The following is a 23,192-nucleotide window of genomic DNA, read 5'->3' on the forward strand; positions in this document are numbered from 1 at the left end:
TTCTGATTAACTTCACACAGTAGAGAAATATAGAAATAAGGAAAATCCAGCTAAATTTTCATTGCTCTGATTTTATTCACAAATGGAATTTTAAAGAGAGGTCTTGACAGACACACTTCAGCCTTTTATTTAGTTGTGTAAGGATAACTAAGGTACTTCAGGCATTTTTATCTATTCAAGTAAATTGTGCTGGATGAAATAAAAAATTCAGCCAAACCATGAACTTGTTACAGGGGTGTAGGTTGTAGCCGTGTTGGTCTAAGGACATAGGCAGACCAAGGAACCTATGAAGTTGTTACACACTTTCACTAAACTTTTGTTTGGCAAACTCCCATTGACTTTCCTTTCCTCCTTTACTTGCCTTCATTGTGTCTTATCTGTCTGTTATTGTCTCTAATCCTTATCTATTTGTTCCAGCTTACTAACATTTTTTAAAATTTTTATGAGGTTCCTGCTTTTTGCTACTGGTTTGTCCAGCTCGCTCTGTTGTGCATTGCCTTCCAAGATAGGCTCATGCTGCATTTTATTTAGGCAGGTATAGTGTCTGCCCTTCTAGATAGTCTCCATTATCATGGATCTTTTCTACATCCTACAACCTAATAGCCTCAAGAGGCATAGCAGGACAGCTCTACAGCCCTAGGCAGGACTGGTGTTATGGTCAACTATTTTAGCATCCCATGCCCTCCTCCCCCCAGTCTCCTCCTGGATGCCTCCCCTCGATTATATACTATTCCATCCCTTACTTCCGCACAGGTCTAGTAGGTCTTGTTGCAAGAAGATGACCGTAGCCTTCCAGAGAATTTAAGAATTACAAAAATATCTTGGACCTAGCCAGAGATAGAAGCCAGGTACACTTTGTCCCACTGTGATGCTAGGAATTTCCTCTTTCCAATTATATAAAACTCCTCATTCTAGTCATAAAGAAGCATGGGGTATCTACTCTACCACTTGTCTCTGGTACATGGCTTAATATTGCCCATCTTGGAATTAATATGTCTATTGCCATTTATATTTTTAAAAATAAAGTAATATAGAAATGAGATTTGCTTTGTCTTTGTTTTGCACTTGGCTCAGACAACATGTACATAGACTTTGTTTTTAGATTCAGTGTCAAGCTATCACGTGCTGGCTCATGTCTTCAAATTGTAGGTTGCAAACACTGTACAAAATGCTCAGAGTTGGAATTGTATAAATTAAAATGTAGATGCTGTGGAAGTGCCCATATTTTTATACACAACTTGTATATCTCTACGTGGCAAAATGATGTGCTGTGCAGAACTGACTGAGCTAACACAAAAACGCAATCTCAGGCACCAGAAGTAAGACAGTTGTATTAACTTGGTACTCTGCCAAGGCTAATATATTGTCTGTTCCAGCCTGCTAAAGTTTTCATAAGAAACCCGCTTTTACTTCCCATGAGACTCTTGGCTGCCACAGTGCCAATTGTGGAGGTGTGGCCAGCCACTGCTGTGGTCATGACTTTTTTTTGCGTCTCACCACAACAAAGGCTACTGCCCCAGGTGCCTCTGGCTGTCTCCCCTTAGTTATACTACTTCACCCTTGCTCCGTGCAGGTCTAATACAACTAATTAGCCCAGGCAGAGAGCTGCTCTAGTAAAGGCATAACTAACAGTTTTGGTGCCCTGGGCAGAGATTCTGTTGAGCACCTAATGCTGTTATGTGCTCACAGAAACAACATTTCAGAAAACAGTATTAGAACATTTCAAAAACCAGAATTTAAACAAAAAATGATCCTATCCTAAAATATTGGAAAAATGATCGGAAATCAGCAAGCTGAAATCCAAGTGGGGACAATACAAAATATATCACTGAAGGTGGAAAAGAATAAATGCATAAACACAAAATTGGGAATAACTAACTAGGTACGAGGACTGCGCAAAAGGATCTGGGGGGGTCACACTTGGATTCAGCTGTAGGAACAAGGCCTCAGGAAAAAAACATTTCCCTGAGGTCCTGTTCCTGCAGCTAAATCCATCTGACCTTTACTTAGTGTCTCTCCAGATCAGTCATTCACTGTCTTATAGGGAGGGCATCTCAGGTGGAGTTTCACAGGGATCTGTTCTAGGCCTTGTACTAGTCACTATTTTCATTAATAACTTGAACATTGGCATAAGGTGCATTCACAAAACCAACTGAAACAGCCTGCAGATGCTTCAGAAGACAGAATTAGAAAACAAAATGATCCTGAAATATTGGGGAAAATGATCTGAAATCAGCAAGCTGAAATCAGTGAAGATGGTACAAAATATCATACTGAAGGTGAAAAAGAATAAATGCATAAACACAAAATGGGGAATAGCTAGCTAGGTAGCGGGACTGCACAAAAGGATCTGGGGGTCATACTGAACATCATGCAACCAACATAATTCCAGGACATGAAAACAGAAGTGCCATATGTAAGAAATGGGAGGTAATTATTCTATTCTTTTCGACCTTCATATAAAGCCTTACCTGGGAGTTCAGTTTTGGGCATCTTTTTAAGAAAGGTATAGAGAACTTGGACAATGTCCAGAGGAGAGCAAAGAAAGTGATAAGAAGTCACGAAAATAAAACTTGTGCATAAAGTTGAACGAATTAGGGATGTTTAGTCTATAAATGACAGTTTAGATATTAACAAAACCTTTTAACTAATAATAGTTAAACACTAGAACAGGTAAAGACAAGGGTTAGACAAGGGTTTGTTCTGGGTTAAGGGTTATTGTTGTTAAAGTTTTGGTTTTAGGGGTAACTAATCCTGTCTCGATATAGCGGGAAGTAATAGATCATCTCGGGAGGTCTCTTCCGGCCCTAGATGTTTTGCAATTTCCATGATTTCCAGAAAAGCTGAACACTGATTTGCAACTGAAGTGAACAGGAACTTTCCTTTGAACATAAAAATGCTCTAAACCTTTTTGTGTGTGGGGCCGGATCACGAACTTTTTATCACCCAGTGGGCTGGTGAGCCATATTCAGAGACCTCACAGGAAGTGGTATCACATCAGGAAGTGATGTCACGTGACCTTTGACACCAATGAAGTTGCAGGAAGTGACAATGAAATGGGCCTGGAAATGTGGTTTAAAATCCAAAATAAAAACAATATAAAAGCAAGAATGAAATAATACCAAACACTTTACTAAAATAAGCACTTTCGCTTTTACTCACTTCTCAATAAATGAAAGAAGCATAATGCAAGTCGGCAGATCAAATGTCAAAAAAATATCAGCCAGAGTGGAAACTAATCAAAGCAACAAATATGGACATTTTTGAGAATAATCTTCAAGAAGATTTACTTTTATTGAATTAATAACTAGTTATGACTAAAGGTTACATAATAAAATCCTGGTTTTAAATGTTGACCATAATTTAAATAGCAACATCAGAAGGGCTTGTCAGCATCATCCAGTCTTAAAATAAATTGCCCTTTTCTACACAGAGATTGATGGCAACATGAAACTTGACCGCTAGGGAAGCCCATCCAAAGATATGTGCTCCCTTCATACCTCCCTACTCATTCCTACACATGTTCCCAACAGCCCCTCTTTCTCCCCCACACAGATGCTCCCTATACCCTTCCCTACATGCACCCCCTATTCATCCCTACATCCACTCCCATCTCCCCCACATCACTATGAATCCCCCCCCCACACACATACTCCTTATTGACCCTTTCACCCCAATAATGCCCTCGCATACGGATCCCTGCACCCACACCCAACACACATACAGGCAATACTCGCCCACCAAAGTGTCAAGGGACCCGCATGCAGCCTCTCACCCTCATAAGATTCCAGTGATTCAATTGCTGGCAGCCTGCTTCTGAGCAAAGTGCATCTAGAGTAGTTCCCATGGTGCACCAGACCAGCAGCTCCTACTTTTAATAAGGGCTGGGGCATTAGGATCCCCAGTTGTGGCTGGACATAGAGTGCCTCTGGGCTGGGCTCCTCCTGCCTCCCGCCCAGCCTGGCTCCAGCAACCGTGTGCCCCGCAGCCTCGGCCCGGCCCCGAGGCTCCCCCAGCTCTACACGGGAACTTACCTGTGCCTCTGTCCACCACGCACGTGGGCAGGGCGTGGGCCATGCTGCAGCGACCCCGGCCACATGCCGGGGGCAAGGGGCAGAGCCAGGGAAGAAGGTGCACGCGCTGTCCCCAGCTCATCTAGTCAGGTGCGGCTGGGGCAGCCCCGTGCCACGCACCCCTCGGGGCAGTGGCAGCAGGACTCAGCTCACTGATGAGACCGGCACCACGGGGGTAAGCAGTTCCCCTCCCCTCGCTGCTAGCTGGGGCCCGCATAGCTGGGGCCCGCAGGCTGGCCCTACCCTGCTGCTGCCGCTGGTGGCGCCGTGCTCCGCGGTGGCGATGTCTCTGTGCACTCCGCGATGGCAACACTACCACCGCTGCTGTGGGCCAGATAAAATGGCTTGGCGGGCCGCATGTTGGACAAGCCTACTCTATATAATACTGTTCTCTGAAATATTTTTGATTCTCATTTTGAGACCTACAATTAGTGGAACATTTTGAATTTGATATCTGAGCCTCAACTCCCCCTCTGTATAAGGGGGATAACAATACCATCTTTTAAAAACATTCAGCTACCAAAAAATCAGGCTATTTTGGTAGTGCCCTATTGCACAGAAAAATGCTGAGTAGGTGATTGGAGGTGGCCTGCACCAGGGAGACACGTCCAAGTACATGAAACTTGCCTCATGTTAACTATAGCATACTGAGAAAACATGTCAGTGGCTTCTGCACCAAAAAAAAAATTAACAGCACACCAAAACATACGAACATATCCAAGATTTATTTCTTCATACATTCTGTTGTTGTTACCTGCCTTTGATTCATTTGCCATAACAGTGAATGTTATCTTTACCCCTCCTGACCATAGTAATGCTGGACTGCACTGTGTGAGCTCTATTGTTCTGCTCATCTGCAGTATGTTTGGTGGTCCATGACACATTGTGGTTGTACCTCTTACTGCTGTTACCGATCACCTCTGTACTCGGGGTATCATCTGACCTCTGTCAGCTATAGCTAAATTCTGCCATAAAATATAGCCATAGTATCAGGTTGCTGCACCAGTCTGGAAGTATCTCTGGCAAAACTCTGCTTGCTCTTTAGTTTTTTTGCTAAGATGAAGTAGCAGGCCCAGAGTTTGATTGTCCTTGTGCATGTTCTTACTTCCCCTTTGTGGCCACATTGTCTAGTCTGCAATCTAGCCTTTAGTTTCCACAGTTACCAGTGTTTATTGGTGGATAACACTGCTTGAATGTTTTCTTTAATGCTCCCTCTACACATTACATCTGTTGTGCAATTATCTGGTTAACTGCACAATTAAATTAAGGCCAGCTATTAAATTAAGACCAGCTATACATGCAAAGTGCTTATCATGCCATAAGAGGCTCCAACCATCTATAAAGTTAGACCTCAAAAATGTGTACTAACTTTATAGCTGGTTGCTTTTGAGCTTTAATTTGCACGTGTAGCAGGGTCTCCCTTGCAGCTGGGACTGAGAGTCCCACAGCTGAGGGGATTCTCAGCCCCCACAGCACTTGGCAGCTATGAGACCCTGAGTCCTGTGCGATCTCCCAGCCCTGGGGGACTCCGCGCACCTCTGGGGCTGGGAGGCTGCAGTAGCTGCAGTCTCCCAGCTGCCGGGTATGTACCATGCTCCCCACAGCTGGGAGATTGTAGCAGCTGTGATTTTTCAGCTGCGGGGGATGAAGGTCCACTCATCCGGCAGCTGGGAGATTGCAGCAGCTACACATGCATGACAAAAGGTGTGATTGTGGGATTGCGCATTAGATCCCATACTGCCTTATTGCCAGTGAAGGGGGAGCCTGATCCTGTCCTCCCTGTGCACTGGCAAGAAGCAATTTCCTGTGGCTGGAAGCACCCTCACCTAAAGGGGTTCCCAGCCACAGAGGCACACTCCACAGCTGGGAGATAACAGCTACTACGACCTCCCAGCCATGGGAGCATATGGTGTGACAATGCAACTGGGAGCCCCTTCAGCTGAGAGGACTCCTCCCAGTCACAGGAGCTTGCTTCTTCTCAGTGCAGGGGGAGCCCAAGATCAGGCTTCCCCTGCACTGGCAATAAGGCACTATGGGATCTAACACAATCCCACAATCATGCCTCCTGCTGTGCATGTGTGACATGGCAGAAGGCATGATTATGTGGATCACGCATTAGAGCCACATAATCATTAGATCCACGCATTAGAGACTTCACCTGCATGTGTAGAGGGGCCCCAAAGTACTCCATAGAGTTGCATTTAACAAGTTTCACTCCTGGAGTATAACAAACAATCCCTTTCCTTTTCAGTTGTATGTCATTATTTCAAACTGTGTATTGGATTTTTTTGACCACTAAGAAGAAATTGCCAGGCATTTCCCTCTTCCAGCTGAAAATTCATTATATACAGCATGGAATATCCCAATTGTTTGTCTGATATGTAGGCTTACATTATACAAGAGATTAGAAGGCTTATAGCAGTTTATGGAGCTTTCTTTCCATCCTCCCCCTCTCTCCCACTCCTTCTCATCTTGCTGGTATTGGAGAATTAAACGTCTTTTTTCTGAAACAAGGACAAATATGGATTGGGTTTTATTTTAAGTGTGTGACTGTTCCTCTCATTTAAACAAATTTATTTCTGTGTATGATATTGTCTTTAAATATAATCCATTACTGCTTGTGTAGTAGGTTATGTGCTAAATAAGAATCTTCCCTTGTTATGTAGGAAAAACTATTCACTCAGTCTGTCAAGGAAAGATGGCAATAAATCTTGAGCAAAAGAAGGAAAAAGTGGAAGAATGTATATGTTACTTGACTTTGAGTAGCAAAAGTACTAAAAGCTATAGCTAAAGTTGGCCGGAAATCTTCTAAATGACTTTTCAGTGGGTGATTGGGTTTAACTGACATTTACTTTTTTATGTTCTAAGATTATTTTTTTCTAAGTGAGATAATTGTTGAGGGGATTTTTTTAAATTGTTTTGGAACCAATAACAATTTTTCTTTTCCAGTATTTTTCTGTGTTTGAACCTTTACCAGTTGGAAAATAGACTATGTTTGAAATACTCAGGGAAAAAAATCATTTTTTCATAGCCAGTTAATGTTTTCCAACTTTTGTCAATTGGGAAACAGTATCGGTGTTGAAAGTACTAATGCTTGAGCAAGAAAGGGTTGTTTACAGTAAAACAGTAAAAACTGTTTTTAACCTCCTTTCCCTTCATTTTCTTACTGTTTCTATGTAATTTTTTTCCAATTAAGGGCTGGTAACAAACCAAAATGGAGAATGCTAATGATTTACAGCCATCCTCCTCTAGAGAAAGGGTGCTATATGGACAGCAATGTCTCCAAGACATACTGCCTCTTGCAGTTACTCCTGGAATGACGTAGCTTCATGCTAACCTTTGCCTAGGACTATGACCAATCTAGTTCTGTTTCAGTATGGATGAGCTAAGTGTGTGAGAGAGCATAAATCTTTGTCTTTAGAAAGCTCTGATTGCAATAACAAGGAATGTGAGGAGTGCCTCAAATAAGGTGGGTGGGATGAAGATTGTGCAATTGCTCCCTTTATTTGGGTGTAGATCAGTCATCTGGAGAACAGAATACTAAACTGCCCTTTTGAAAAAGATGTAAAGGCTTGATTCCAAAAGTCCATGTGAGGTACACAACAAGCATGAGCAATTTTACAAGCGTAAAATTAAACATTGGATGCAATGTGAATGGGGGCCCTTGCAAGCACATTTACTTACTCTAATACAGTTCCTAATACGGTTTAGGATTTAGAGACTTCTCCCATTTCTATAATCTTTCCACACACAGCAGTGGCTGCTGGTTCAGAAAATGCATGTGTGCTAAAAATGCATCGCTCCTTATTAATATTTCTTTTTGGTTAATATTTCTAAGTATGAGCGATTGAGGCCTGATCCTGCAAGTTCTAATTCACATGCACTGGGTAGTGCCTTTGATTTTAGATCAGAGCCCAGATCGTTATTAATCATTTAAATGTGTTGTGCCCTGCTTCTTAATCTCTGCCTTATTTGAAACCTCACTAATTAGTCCAATGTACTTGCTGTTCTACCAGCGTCAAACAAAACCACTACCTCCACCTTATCTTTCTAAAAATTGTCTTCCATGTCGGCTGTGTGTTGTTCTAAGCTCTTACTGAACCAGGCAGCATCTATTGAAAGTGTGATCTAAAACAGCTGAAGTAATCTGAGCCTACGCAAAGTTTAATGGACTAATACCTCATTTTCTGCTGCACATGAAAATGTATAGTTGGTTTTATATAACAAACCGATGAGTGAAAATTATTGAAAGAAGTTATGTTTTGCCTTGAAGGAGTCTCAACATGATCTTCTGGTGGGAATTCAAGGATGGAAATTTTGAAGCATATGATTGTATCTTTTTCTCCTAAGGACACTTTGGTACTTTTTTATGGGCACACATTTGGGGTGTTTTTTTGTTTTGTTTTGCTTCTTGGCTTAGGTTTGTTTAGGGTAACTCATAATGCTTGCTGTTTTTCCTTTGTGCTGCCACCACAGATCACATTCACTTGGGTAAGATGCACGTTTCTCTTAAATGCGACCACTGTTTTTGGTTTGGTTTATACCTCATAACATAGTGCCATCTTTCTTGCCAACATTGTTATTCAAGATAAATAAATGCATTCCATTTGATCCACAAGTCGAGCTGAGCTTCTTTCCATTGAGAATTTCAAAATTGTGGAAGACAGAGACGAGAGGGGGAAAGAAGGGTTGCCTTTGAAAACAAATTGAAAAATCTTGAAATACTCTACTAAACAGAGTTGGTATTCTCTTCCCAGCTCTCTCCATCTTCTTAGAAAGCGAAGCTCTGGCAACCTTATAGGCACCTACAGCAACCGAGAACTCAGGTTTCTGAGTTACTGTTAACAGAAGATCCCCTCACCATCCTGAAAGGCTGTACCTTCTCATTTCCTATTGTAGCAGTTCAGTTATTTAAAGTAATCAATAATATACTCTAGGTTTTTTTTCGCGTGAAATAAAAGAAAATAGCCTGCCTACGAGAAGCTCAACACATGTACTCTGTGCAGCTAGAATCCATCATGTAACCCATCTCAGTGAATCCTGAATTAATGTAATTTTCGACTATAATATTCTCTTTGCTTAAAGCTTATTTTTGGTACTGTTTTGTGGTTTGAAGATCAGCATATCATTTTCTTAACCTTGTTTTCTACTGTTTTGTTATGTGGAAGAACTAGGTGAAAATTTGATTGTTTATCCTGATTTGCTAATTATTCTGAGCATTATGGGAGAGCTGAAACCCAGGGTCCATGATCATACTGCATTTGTGAAATGTTCATGTTTGTAAGATTTGCAGTTTGTAAAAGCACTGTGAAATAACTGAACAACCCTTGTATTGCATTCAGCATCATTATTCATCACACAGCATATTAGGGACATTTTAAATTCTCATTGAACAAAAGATTAAAACATACCTAATGGAGAAATGTTTGCATTAGCAGGAAGGTGAGTCAGTTCTAATTTTTGATTCTGTGTCTGTGTACAAGAGGGTGATTGTTAGTGTATATCTGAAATCTCTTTAAGTGTATGTACAACTGAGAAGTAACTTGCTCATGTACCATTTATATGAATGTCTGTCTTAATGGCCAGGTTTAAGTGGAGGCATTATACCTCCACTTATTCCATCACTGGTATAAGTGATCAGAAACCAGTGTATACCCATAGCAGAACACAAGTTCACCACACAAGAAACCAGTCTATGCCCATAACAGAAGCTGGGCACACACAGACTGGTTTAAAAATGGAATCTAAGATTTGCCCTCTCCACCGAAGGGCAAATGTGTGTTCTGTTTGCTTCTGACCTAAACTACACTTACAGAAAACTGTGCAACTTAGATTGATTCTGCCTTAGCTTTTGTAATGTCTGTACCTAGCCAAGTATCCAGGTTGTAGCCATCTTGGCCTAGAGGAAAAAGGAATCGGAACTTGCGTTAGAGATGATATCTTTTGTTAGATCAACTAGCTTTCGGTCACAAGTACTGTTCTTCAGGCATAGGAGAAAACATTGTAAAAGTTCTCCTGGGTAGAAATGGAAGTTCATTTTTCATAGGAGAGTTGAAGGTGTGAACTGTTCCAAACAGGAGATTTTATCACAGCTTCAAGTCTCCTATGAAATGTGAACTTCCATTTCAACCCAGGAGAACTTTTCCAATCTTTTCTCCTATGCCTGAAGAAGGATGCTTGTGCCCAAAAGCTTGCAATTAAAGACAATTTTTTGCAAATATCCAGTTGGTCTAATAAAAGTTATCACCTCTACCACGAGTTTTGATTCCTTGTACCTAGCCAGTGCACATCAGCCAACTTTGATACCAGCCAAATTCTGGTGCCATGTTTCTTTCTGACCTACTTAGGATTGGGATCTGGCTACCAATCAATAGTGAAGGTAGCAATATATGAATATTTGGTACAGCAGCTATTCCTGCAGTGTACAAAGTCCTCCTAACCTACGTGCTGAAACCACTTTTACATTTCAAATGCAATTCTATGTTCACCATGAAAACCTAAAATACAAGTTCTTCGTGCACTGTAAAGCTTTTTACAGGGCTTGTACCTCTCAGTTAAAGAATAAAACTGTAGCTCCATGCTCATGTGCATGGTACTATAGCATGCCTTTGAACTAGGAAGGCTTTGAGTCCATGATCATGAGTGCTAGCAGGAAGTCTTTTTCAAAGTTTCTTTTGAGGCCTGTTCAGTCTCCTTGATCAGTGATACCGAGACTGGGGTAGACAGAGCTTCAGAAAATAAACTCAGGGGCTTCTCTCCAGCAGGAGCTAAGTTCCAGCAAACGTGAATACATAAAATAAATGAAAATGCCGTAATGCCTTGTAGACTGTCTTGCTCATGTTGAAAAGTGGTGTTCATAGTGCTGTCTTTTTCTCTTCCCTTCTCTTTTGCTTTCACACTGCAGTTACTCTATTCGCCATTCCATAAGCATGCCTGCTATGAGGTAATGTGCCAACACTATTGTATCTAAGCTATGCTGAAGTAAAACAATGCATATTTTATTTGCATTCAATGGGCCTGACTGCAGTGTTTACTCAGCTGAGTAGCCTCGCATAACTCACTAAGATTACTCGTGTGAATGCAGGCCTTTGGGTTCTTTCTAATTGTATTACCTATTAAAACTGTGTACATGTATTTAGGCACGAGAGAGGCCATTGGGAGAAATTTAAGGGAGCAGATGTTTATACCCTCTATTACTGAATGTGAAAATTAGATCATTTCAGCACAGTCAAGACATAATCCAAAGCTTATTGAAGTCAACTCCAGTGGGCTCTAGCTCATGCTCTCAGCACAGAAGTTTCTTTTGCTGAAGGACACAGTTGTTCTTTCCTGTTGGAAAAGTAGTAGTTATACTTTTTGACTGAAAAAACCCAGTCTTGCCACCTTATAACAGATGGCACCTTCCCTTGCTTACCACAGACACCTCCATCTTGCTCTGGCTGTTCATGCCATCAGCTTTAAAGATAGAGAAAAGTGCATCATTTGTTTGTGAACTCAAACAAGAATACTTCTGATGATCTTTCAAGGATAGGGCAAGTAGAAGCAGATATGGTCAGATAAATTAATGTTTTATATAATATTTTGGATTTTTTTAATGCACGTCTTCAGCAAGCTGTCATTGTGCCCTTTCTCCTCCCCTCTCTCCGTGTGGTCTCATGGACAGGATATCCCAGGCTAGGCTATGCTGTTAAGTATTGCTCTTTTATATGCATCAATCCATATAGGGAACAAATGCAAGTATAATTGTCAGAACTAATTCTGATAGGAACTGTACTCTTCTGTGACTGGGAGTAGGATCTGGGGCTTTTGTTTTTAAGTGTCTTTTGTTAAACTCATTATAATAAATAAAAATTCAATTAAAAGAAAAGTGACGGACAAAATACCTCTTCCCAACTTGTTAGTGTAAATCTGCAAAGGCAGTTCATGAGGATGCAACAGGAGCCTGTTGCACATTCTCTCTCCAATAATAATAGATGGGAATTGCAATATGGATTAAGTTGTGGAGTTGGGGATAGACTTTGGGGGATACTATACTGTGCTATCCCTTTATCTGCTGTAGTTTATTTCTCCCTTTGCCCTGACTCAACTTTGTTTCCCAGGGTGGAAACAGGTGTCACCTTTATGCCTCCATAAAAAATGTTTATGGCAGCACAAAGTGAAAGCAAACAGACAACCATACCTTCTGTCATGCCACAAATGCTCAAATTGGTGGCCACAGTAGAAAGTGGTAACAAACTGGGCCAATGTATTGTGGCCCACATGGGTTTGCTTAGGGTGGAAGAGCTCAAGCAGCATTAAGTTGAATGGGCTCTCTAGCCTCCCCAGGGTAGAGGCTCCTTGGGCTTGAGGGGCTTGGTCTTGCACACCACTACAATTCCCGGGCAGGATCAGGCCCTTCAAGCCTTAGGAGTATCTCAGAAGCCTCACTTTCTCAGAGATACATCTTGGTAAGCAGGTAAGTCAGGGCTTGCAGACAAACACCTCGTACAGCGTACGACGGAGTCCCTCTGTAGGAGACCGGGCTCACATTCCTAGCACCAGTGCAGACCGCAGGCTGCAAACATGGAGCAGCGAGTGTGAGTCCCCACCTCTCCTCTTTGCAGACACGCATGGGGGATATCCTTTACAGAGGGATAACCACATGTGCACCTTCAAATGTGGAGGGGAGGGACCCACTTGCAGGCGAATGTGGGGAAACCCCTGTGGGGGATTCTGCTCCCCAACATGGGAGCCTGTCTACAAAAGAGGATTTTCCCCTTACTTGCAGACGTGCCCCAGACAAACCTGAAGCATGATCAGCTTTGCCGCGAGATGTCACAGCACAACTCATAACACTCCAATGAAGATACCTGTTTCTAGCCCCAGCGTGTTTTAAGGGCAATCAAATTTCCACCTACTCCCTGGTCCGTCTTACCTATACCCCACCTACCTTGTGGGGGATAAGTGTGGGGGATCACAAGTCGCAGCCCCAAGGAAGCTACTGTAGGCCAGAATGGAGGAGCCCAGCTGGGAAACTAAGGGGCACTTTCCTCCTCCCTACAGGATAGTCCATGTTTTGGCCCTAAACAGCATACAGTGATCACAGCACTTATGTTCACTGTGTTAATCACATTTTTTTTTTCAGTGAGTGACATTAAAAATTGAAACATTAAAAAAAAAAAAAAAAAAAAAAAAAAAGCAAACCCCCTCCCCAAAAAGCTGTGCTTTATACTTGGGAGCAGGGGGGAGAAGAGGGGAAGAATATAGTTCCCAGGAAGATTGGCAGATTATCACTGTCCTTGAAAATTTCAGTTTGCTGCAGGTCACTTTTTTCCCACTCCTGGGACAAAGGGCCAAACAAAGGGCTTGGGTCTGCTTTTATTGGGAATCAAATGCAAAACCATATAATCAAGGACAAAATTGGGTGCAAAATAAGGCCTTTTCCTGCCAAAAGCCAGGCATCTCCAGTGTCTGCTTGAAAGTAGTCAGCACCTCATGGGATCAAGGCACTGACGATTTAGATCCTCCAAGGCATTTAAACACCTAGGTCACCTATACACAAGTGCCAAAGCTGCTCTGATACACTGGAATTCAAGTGCGTTGGAGCCAACTCAATCGAGTCTGCCTCCAGCAGCCTCCTGCAGCTCGTGTATCAGCATACCCACACTTCAAAATGGGGGAGGGTGGGGTGGGGTGGGGTGGGGGTGCTTGAACTGAAGCTCATTGAACAAACTTTAGTTCAAGTGCCCCCACCACCGTTTTGAAGCACAGGGATGCTGATACAGGAGACGCAGCAGCACTTTAATTAGAGCAGCTCTTGGAGCCGCTCTAATTAAAGGACTGCCCACGCCCAGAGCACATGTAAAAGTGCCCCTAACTTGACATCTAACCTAAATACCTCTGTCAGTCTGTAGCTGTTGTCTTTAAAACAAATTGCCATGTTCATTTAGTTTACTACTATTCAGGGGCCCAAAACAGTCATTTGAATGTTGCTACATAACCTGATAAAACCAAGCAAATGAAGAGTGAAAGCATGCATTCCTTGGTTACTAAGGGGAAGATTATGGTAAAAATGCATCATAAGATGGTAACTGTATCACAGTATTTTTTTTTCAATTTAAATTTGTTACATGCCCTTGCAAATTTGTTGCTTAAAAAATGCTCATCAGATCCGGGCAATTGGATTTGACAAATAGCAACACAAACGACTGCCAGTAGATTATTGATGTGTACTTGCTGGAAACCAACCTTTGTGCTGGCATCATTGTCTGGTGGAAGTTGGGTGAGTGACCCCCACTGTTACTGGACACAATTGAGTTTTGAATGTAACTTTTTCTTTTCATTATGTTTTTCCTCCTAGGAATTCTCCAACTTTCAAATCTTTTGAGGAAAAGGTTGAGACCACTGTTACAAGCCTTAAGGTAAAGATTCGGGACTGAATTATGTGGCTGTGTTTGTGAAAGTGTGACAGCTTAGTCATCACTGTCATTTATGCCAAAACCAGATTGGATGTCACTGCTCTGTCAAGGATTTCATGGAGCTCTATGCAGTGAAAGAAAATGAAGGCAATATTGCAGATAAATGTCCTTTCCTGGCTCCTTGAATACCAAATAAACCGTTGTTGGCCAACATAAATCCTTTTAGAAGGAACCCACTGGGGTCATATCCTTAAGTGGTATAAATGGATATGTAGACCTACACTGATTCACACAAGCTGAGGATCTGGCCCCACATCTTTGATCACTTTTAAATGTTCTTTTCCATGTAAGAAGGGTCTATTTTCCAGCTCATGCAATTGCTTTTTCTGAATTTAAACCTTCAGAACTATATGAAAGTTTGTACTGAACAGGTTGTCATTTCTGATAGTAATTATTCCCCTCTACTCTGCAGTGGTGAGGCCACATCTGGAGTACTGTGTCCCGTTTCCCCACACTCCCCCCCAAAAAAGGATGTGAAACAAATTGGAGAGTCCAGCAAAAATTGTTAGAGGACTGAGGCACATGACTTCTGAGGAGAGCCTGAAGGAACTGGGCTTAAGGGGCATTTGTACACATTCCTGGCATAGCACTGGGCTCTTCTAATTAGCGATCTGCACTAATTAAAAGTTCCTGGCACTGCATCAGATATGGGCATGAGCAGTATGGCATGTGTCAGCACTGAGAAAAGGGCAGCAGTGCGCTCTGAACTAAAGCACATCAAACGTGTTTTAGTTCAAACCGCACCACCCACCATTTTCTCAGTGCTGACATGTGCTGCGCCACTTAGCCATCCGCACATCAATAATATGCACCAGTTCCAATGCACTGGATTTCCAGTGTGTCAGAGCAGACTCGCCGCATGTGGGTAAGTGCCCATTTAGTCCGGAGAAGAAAAGACTGAGGGGGGATTTGTTAGCAGCTTTCAACTACCTGATAGGTGGTTCCAAAGAGGATGGAGCTAGACTGTTCTAAGTGGTGGCAGATGACAGAACAAGGAGCAATGGTTTCATTTTGCAGCAAGGGAAACTTAGGCTAGATAATAGGAAAAACTTTCTCACTAGGAAGATACTGGAACCAGGCTACCTAGAGAGGTTGTGGAATCTCCAGCCTTGGAGGTTTTTAAGGCTTGGCTTGACAAAGCCCTGGCTGGATGAGATCTAGTTGGGGCTGGTCCTGCTTTGAGCAGGGGATTGGATCACTAGACCTCCTGAGGTTCCTTCCAACCCTAATTTTCTGTGATTCTAGAGCGATCACCTTAGCTCAGGGCTATATCAGACACCAGCTTGGAAGCCCCTTTTTGGTGCTGCCACATTCACAGGAAATTTGAAGTGATAATCTAATTTGTACTAGCTGATGAAGCAAAGGATTATCTGGGATTAATCCTTTGGAGACTGAAGGACTATGTTTCATGTAATTAAGATCATCTTCCTCACTCCTTCCCTGGTTGCCAGCATTTATTCATGTTACTTCAGCTTTAGGATGGAGTTTGTAGTAGGGCTGTGCGAAATTTCGGCAGCCGTTTCGTTTCAGAGGTGTTTTAGCCCATTTCGGCACCCAAAACACTGAATCCAAAATGAAACGGAAGGCTCCAAAAAATCTCCGAAACAAAATGAAACCACCCGATACGTTTCGGATGTTTCAGAATGTTTTGGAGGCGCCCCGGGAAGAGTCCAGCACAGCCCTGCAGCCTTCTTTTTAAAGTGCCGGGAGGCTGGAGCTGAGCGGGGGAAGCGCCCAGGCAAGGCATCTATAGGTGCTTCTCCCATGGCACCCCCAGAGGCAGGCACAGCCAGAGGAGCCGTGGGAGAAGCCCCCATAGCTGCCCTGCCCAGCCCCATCACCCTTGCAGCCCACCAGCACTTTGGAGGGGGAAAAAATAGCCCCGCACTCACCAGCTGTAGCAGCGGTGATCAGGGCCTCTGAGGGCTTGTGGTAGAGCCCCCCTGCGCAGCACAGGGCAGTAGGGAGCAGGGAGGATTTCCCCGCCGCCCCCCGGTTTGGCACCTGCGCAGTAGCTGTCACATTGCATGGTTGCACGGGTGCAACGTGGCTTGGCAGTCAGCTGGAGCCTGGCGCGGTTTGGCCCCAGTGGCCCCAGACATCGTGCAGTGACCTGCCGAGCCATGCTACACCCACACCATGGGTGCCAGGTGGGGTGGGGACAATCCCCGCTGCCCCGCACTGCATAGGCGGGGGGGGCTCTGCCACAAGTGTCCAGAGGCCCCAGTCGCCACTGCTGCAGCCAGTGACTGCAGGGCTTTTTTTTTTTTTTTTTAAGTGCCAGGAGGCTGGGGCCAGGCAGGGCAGCCAGGAGGGCTTCTCCCACCGCTCCCTCCACCAGGGCAGAACCAGGCTCAGTCGGAGAAGCCATGGGAGAACCTGCAGCCACCTGGCTGTGCCTGCCTCTCCCCGGCCAATCTGAATCTCTGAAACAGCATTGAAACTCCAAAACAGATTCAGCTGAATCGAAACAAATAGTGATCTAAAACATCTCAACAAATCACTGTCCTCCGAAATGAGAATGGAACATAGCTGTTCTGCACAGCCTGTTTGTAGGTGCATAGCACCAGATGAAGCTACTTTGGATCATTGAGTTCTGTTTCCTGCAATTACAGAAAGCCATGCAATAGCTATTAAACTCAACAGGGTCCACAGAATTATTGGCTCCAGTGTGCTTTGAATTACTACCTGCTCTTTAAAAGAGCCAATAATCTGCTTTCTGCATCTTGGCATGTGTGCCTTCTCAGCTTGTCTTGCTTTCTTTTAAAACAAAATTTTGAACATTTCTTAGGGGAAAATAGAAGCCAAATTAGAATCCTTCTGGACTGGAATGAAGAAACTTACTGTTTTTATCCCCTATTCACCTTATTTCAGACTAAGGTTGGTGGAACAAACGGGGGAAGTTTTGAAGAAGTTCTCAGTTCTGCAGCCCACGCCAGTGCTCACAGCTCTATTTCAGATACACGACTTCCTGAGAACGAAGAGGAGCTGCAGTGTTAGGCTGTTGCCTCTCCTGCTTACCTTCATCCTCTGCACTGAGACTCGCCCATCAACCATTTTATATACTGCCTTCCCATACTAAGCTTGATACAAGTCTCCATAATACCTTGCAAAAGGCCTCGCTGATGTTGTAGTGTAGGAATTCTTCTGTACATATTTGTACTTTTAATAGGCTATTTCCTCATTAAGCAGTTTGTATTCTATAGAAATTGCACACAAATTACCAGTTTTTAATGGTCCATTTTCTAAAATGTGAGTGACCAAACAGCTCTTGCTTTCTGGAACTCCCCCCTCCAAAATCTCCTGAAACCTCTGGAATTTTATATGGAGGATTCTGTTGGATATGTAACCCCATTTTCAGTGCCACATCAGACAGATGGATCCAGAGCTGTGCAGGGGTTTCTGCAGACAGTAATCGGCTTTATGCAAGCTATCCACCAAATGAGGCCAGGTGCCCTTTGCTGAGGAATATGTGCGCACGGTCCAAGCTACTGCAGGAGTTAAATAGAATAATTTATTTTTACAGAAAAAGTCTCTTCCTTATTCACTGCCTTAATCTGGTGTTGAACTTCACTTCATCATGAGAGGTGAGGGGCAGTGAAATGCACAGTTATTTAGATGAAGACTAAGTTGATACAGCTATTCTACCATAGCAAGAAGAGTTGCCATCTAAAAGCATGCGCTATTACTTTTTGTGTGGTTGGTAAGACTTGATGGTGAAACTTCTGTCTTTCATTTGGAAATAAGGGGAAGCTTATTTTTGACTGAACTGAACAAGTTGCACCAGAATTAGAGCCTTAAGAGAGACTACGCATGCAGTAACTAACTCAGTATGTGCCATAGGTTAGATAGAGGGCCTATGTCTTCAGCCTACAAAGCTGGTAATTAGTATGAAATCTGAATTTTGCAGTACACAGATGAGTATGTGAGTTGAAGTGAAACAATGACCCATATTCTTTCCTGCATTAGTGAATCTCAGGACAGATTTTAAGCAATTAGAAACAACATTGAGCCAATCACCAGAGATGCCACAATTCCTTATATCCTTTTTATTGTACTATAATGTTTAGGGGAGAAGCTCTACATTCATTGTAATGATCTGTCAGCTCTCCAACTTAGGCAAAAGAAGTTCCACTATTCAATCTGCAGTATCACTGCACCTTGTATTACCCAGTTTACCAGATTGAGATGAACACAGGCTCATCAAGTACGAAACTGGACTGGGGGTGGGTGGGGGGCCAGGAAGGGAGCTTGGCCTATTTTCAAAATGGGTTAGTTTGCTTGATTCTAATGCAAAGCTTCAAATCAGCTGTTCCAATGCTGACTTGTAGATTTTGCTAAAAACTCATTAGGAAAATCCAGTTTCAACTGGTTTTCTGTACAAGTTTTTTTTGTTTTGTGAGGTTTGTATGTTCTAGTTCTTGTACTGTTAAAATTCCTCCTTAATCCATGTGACTAAACACAGTTTGACTGTGAATACTCATGTTACCTTAATGTGATTTATTTTATTATAGAAGTAAATTGTTAGTTTTTCAAATAGTTTTCTTGTGACAGTTTACAGCTTCTGTTGCAGTGTTTCTGTGCATAAACAGAAAATTTATTTAAAAGGAGAAAACAATTATAGGTCAACATATATCTTGTGTAATGAAGTTAGTGCTATTCTTATTAAAAATTAGTTTATAAAAATGGAGTCTCGTTACTTAAACTCTGTATCTTTAGCTGTCCATTGAAATGAACTCTGTAGTGCTAAGCAGATACTGCATGTAACTATTTGTAACTATCAAAAATATTGCACAAACTGGTGGTTTATACCAGCAAAATAATTTATAGCTAGACTCCACCTTATAGAAATTACCCATCATTATTTAAAGCTCTGTAAACCAGATAATGGAATCAGTGCATTGGCATAACTATTTAACTGTGTATAACCCTACCCCGGTACCTGCACAGGATGGAAGCATTTTTCTAGAGTGACATTTCCATATTAAACATTTTGCATTGATTTACCAGCATATAGCAACCCAGCGATACCAAGCATATGTGCAGGTAAGCACCTTGCTTTAAATACTGCTTCAGAGATTTAAAATAAGTTTTAACAGAGTGGTGCTATTTTGCCAGTCTCAAAAATTAAATAACCTTATAAAAAATTTAAAAAACTTTTTAAGCCCGCTCCATCAAAGTGCAGGCTTAAAAATGTTGAGCTTCTGGAAAACAGCCTATTCTGGCTTTTTGCTCTATTGTATTTTCAAACTTTCCTTAACAAAGAAGAGGGCTGAAATAGAAGGTTCTGTTGTATTCACAGGGCAGGGACTCCATCTTTGGAAAAACTTTTAAGAATTATGAGATTTGTGAGTGAAAAAAATGCAGTATAGCAGCTTACCTCTCCCAGTACCAGCTCTCTCTGATACCTAATCCCAGTCCAGGTGAAGCTTTACCATCTGAGCCTCCTTGCAGAAGTCCTCTTCTTTTGCATTTTATCATCCCATCATGAAAGCTTCTTGCTCCTTCAAGGCTCTCTCAGACATAAGAGGCTCAACTCCACACAGCATCTAGGTTTCCACAAGCTGCAACTGCACTGCCACCACCTATCACCTCCAGGCCTTTGGCTCTTTGTGGTTCCAATAAAAGCTCAGAGAGGCTTTGTACACTCATGTCCTTTTGGTACACAGCTAGGCCTACTATAATGCCCAGAAAATGCAGGGATAAGAAACTGCAGTGACAGATCCCAGTGACTTCACCTGACATTGTAGCACCTGCTTCTCTGTATTCAACCACTTAAATCCATGACAGTGGAAAGCCATGCACCACATCAGCTACTTGATCCTTGACAGCACTAACTAATCCTGTATCCAGGTTTGCTCTCACCCGCACACACAAGGTTTTTGTTGTTCTACTGGAACTGGTCCTTTCCATGTTAGCTGACCTGCCAGCAGATATTCTATCTTGGCACAGGGTCCAGCACCATCTTGTACAAGTTTTGCATTTGCCTCCAACACAACTGCCTTGGATCAGTCCCATTCCATTCACTGCTAAAATCCCTTCATCAAATATGGCACCACCTACCTCAGCCTGGCTGCCTCTGGATACTCTGCTATTCCTAAATGCAGTAGTTTAAATCAAGAGGGGTGATGAGGGGTCAAGACCTGGATGCTGAATTAGACTAGGAGGGAGGTGCAAATAGTGGCTGCCTTGCCAGTGGTTCAGTTGCTACCCTGTACATTTCTGCAGTCACCCAGGGCAAAGAAGTGCCCAGTTACTTCATAAATAGGCTTTTTGGCCTTGGAGCTTTCACTAGCTCCCAGAATAGTGACACAACTGATCTTCTGATCTCTCATTCCTCAGTGTCATAGTTTCAGTTTCTAGGGTTGGAAGGGACTTGAACAGATCCTCAAGTCCAACACCCTGCCCTGGGCAGGAATGAGTGCTGGAATCATAATACCCCAGCCAGATATCTATCCAACCTCCTCTTGAAGACCCCCAAGGTAGGGGAGAGCACCGCTGTCCTCTGTCCCTGCTTGAGTCAATTTTAACTGTACTTGCTGATTGACCATGGGCCCTCAGATCAGGAGCAGACAATTATTTTGGCTGAAGGGCCGCTTCATGTGTTTTGGCTAGCCGTCATGGGCCGCATGGGCAGCTCCACCCCTTGGTCACCATCTTGGGGTTGGAAGTCCTTCCCCCCAGCCGCTGACCTTTGCCACCGAAAGTCCCTCCCCTTGACCCCCGGAAATGCTCCTTTTAGGAGGGGGTGGTTGCAATCTTGGAACCAGAAAAAAAACAAATCATGTTCTACAAGTCAAACACCTGCTATAACATATTTCAATTTTATTACAAAAAATGTTTTTGTCATAATTTGTGTTTGTATACTGTATATAGAGGTGATTGCAGAATAACTCAAAAATAAATTCTTACTGTATACTGTGGGGGTATGTGGCTGGGGGGTGTGCGTATATGTTGGGATGTATGTGTGTGTATATGGTAGGGTGTGGGGTGGGTTTGTGAGGGGATGTGGCTGTGGGGGGGCATAGGGTATGTTAGGGGACTGTGTATATGTGGAGGATTGTGTTGTGGGTTTGTGGGGTGTGGGTACCCCCCCCACTCCCCTGATGGCAGAACAGCAGCAGGTGGGAGCAGTCAGGGTACCAGTGCCCAGCAGAGCACAGCTCTGGCCAGTGCTGCACATGGTGAGGGGCGCAGCCTCCGCCAGGCCTCCTCTAACACCAGTGCTCCCTGCAAAGCACATGCGGCCCCCACACTCGCATGGCACAGGAGGGAAGCGCCAGCGACTTTCCTTGGAGGGTAGGGAAGTCAGCTGGCTCCAGTGCCTGGGGCTTTCCTCCTGTGCCATGTGAGTGGAGGCTACACGTGCCTGGTGGGGAGCACTGGCAATACATGTGACCTGGTAGAGGCTGCCCCTTGTTGCCACGTGCAGCGCTGGCTGGAGCTGCGCCCCGCCAGGCACCAGTGCCCTGAGCACCCCCACCTGCTGCTGCTGCCACTGCCTGCTGGGGCTGCGTGCCATGAGGGGAGTGAAGAGGGGTCCCCACACCCCCCTCACACCCACACACTGCCCACCCGAGCTCCACGCTGCTCTCCTAGGCACAGGCTCCATGCTGCTGCCAGCCCCAGGCTCCGTACTCCTGCCCAGCTGGAACTCCGCTGCTGCCCTCTCCCTACCTGCTGCCTGAAACCAGCAGAAGACCAGGGAAGTGGAGCAGGTCCCCGGGGGCTGCAGCAGCCCCCCATGAAAGCTGTGTGCTGGCCAAGCCAGGCCCTTCTGCCCACGAGGGTGAGAACAAGGCACAATAGGGTATTTTGGAGTGTGGGGGGGAGGGGGGCACTACACATGGGTGGAAGGACTGAGCAGGATACAATTAACTGGTGAGCACCGCGTGCCTGGTGGGACAAATGCGGCCTGCCCCTGCTTCAGATACTCACTCTTCTAACAGCCAATTCTTGAGAGCCAAGACTAGACCATATTACCATCCATTCCTCAGTCCTTCAGAGGCCTCAGCTGGTTTTCTTTTTAGGTGCATCACTTGGGTCTTTCAGCTCCCTCCTGGGGGAAGTAGAGAACATCCTTGCTCTCTGGTAGCAAACTCACAGCAAGCTGGTCCCTCCAACATAACTTTGGCAGTTTCCCTTCCAACCTAGTGCATTAGCTTTGGTTACAATAGCAGGATGGAAATTCATCTGGTGCCTGCTGAATACAGTCTAATCCATCTGCCAACATGATGCAATGATGGTGGAACCAACCCAAAAGTCAAATCAGTAAAAAAAAAAAAAAAAAAGTCACAGAGGAACAGTCAGTTTGAAATAATTTCACAAAATGAGTTTTGGGGTCAGAGAACAGCATTTCACACTATTTCAAAGAATGTACCGGTCTCTAAAAAATAAATGGCTTGTATAAATGTGTGCCCATGCATTAGGCTTAAATGCACATAGAGGATTTTCATTAGACTGCAGGTAGAGTAGAAATCTCTGTAGAAGGAGAAACTTCACACGGAAGGAACTATACTCTCTCTCTCTGAGCTGGATTTATCATTATTAGGTTACATTCTTCTGATGGATATATGCCTAAAGACAATAATTAGACTTTTCCTCAGTGACTAAAAGGAGTTACATGTCATTCAGTGTTGTAATTAGTTTTGCCTGCAGTGAA

General features: G+C 43.6%; 1 protein-coding gene across 2 annotated transcripts in view; it reads left to right on the plus strand.

The window, feature by feature from the left end:
- Window positions 1-22,852, plus strand: part of TPD52L1 (TPD52 like 1) — a 102,337-nt gene extending 79,485 nt beyond the window's left edge. The window contains exons 5-7 of one of the 2 annotated variants that reach the window (XM_014611028.3): window positions 10,978-11,016; window positions 14,413-14,473; window positions 17,405-22,852. In XM_014611028.3, the coding sequence (XP_014466514.1) occupies window positions 10,978-11,016; window positions 14,413-14,473; window positions 17,405-17,530 (226 nt within the window). In that variant the 3' untranslated portion in view covers window positions 17,531-22,852. The remainder of the gene's footprint in view (window positions 1-10,977; window positions 11,017-14,412; window positions 14,474-17,404) is intronic. The other variant, XM_014611029.3, reaches the window with a different exon arrangement.
- Window positions 22,853-23,192: the final 340 nt, after the last annotated feature.

The sequence above is a fragment of the Alligator mississippiensis genome, chromosome 1 (assembly GCF_030867095.1).
Source record: "Alligator mississippiensis isolate rAllMis1 chromosome 1, rAllMis1, whole genome shotgun sequence".
NCBI lineage: Eukaryota > Metazoa > Chordata > Crocodylia > Alligatoridae > Alligator > Alligator mississippiensis.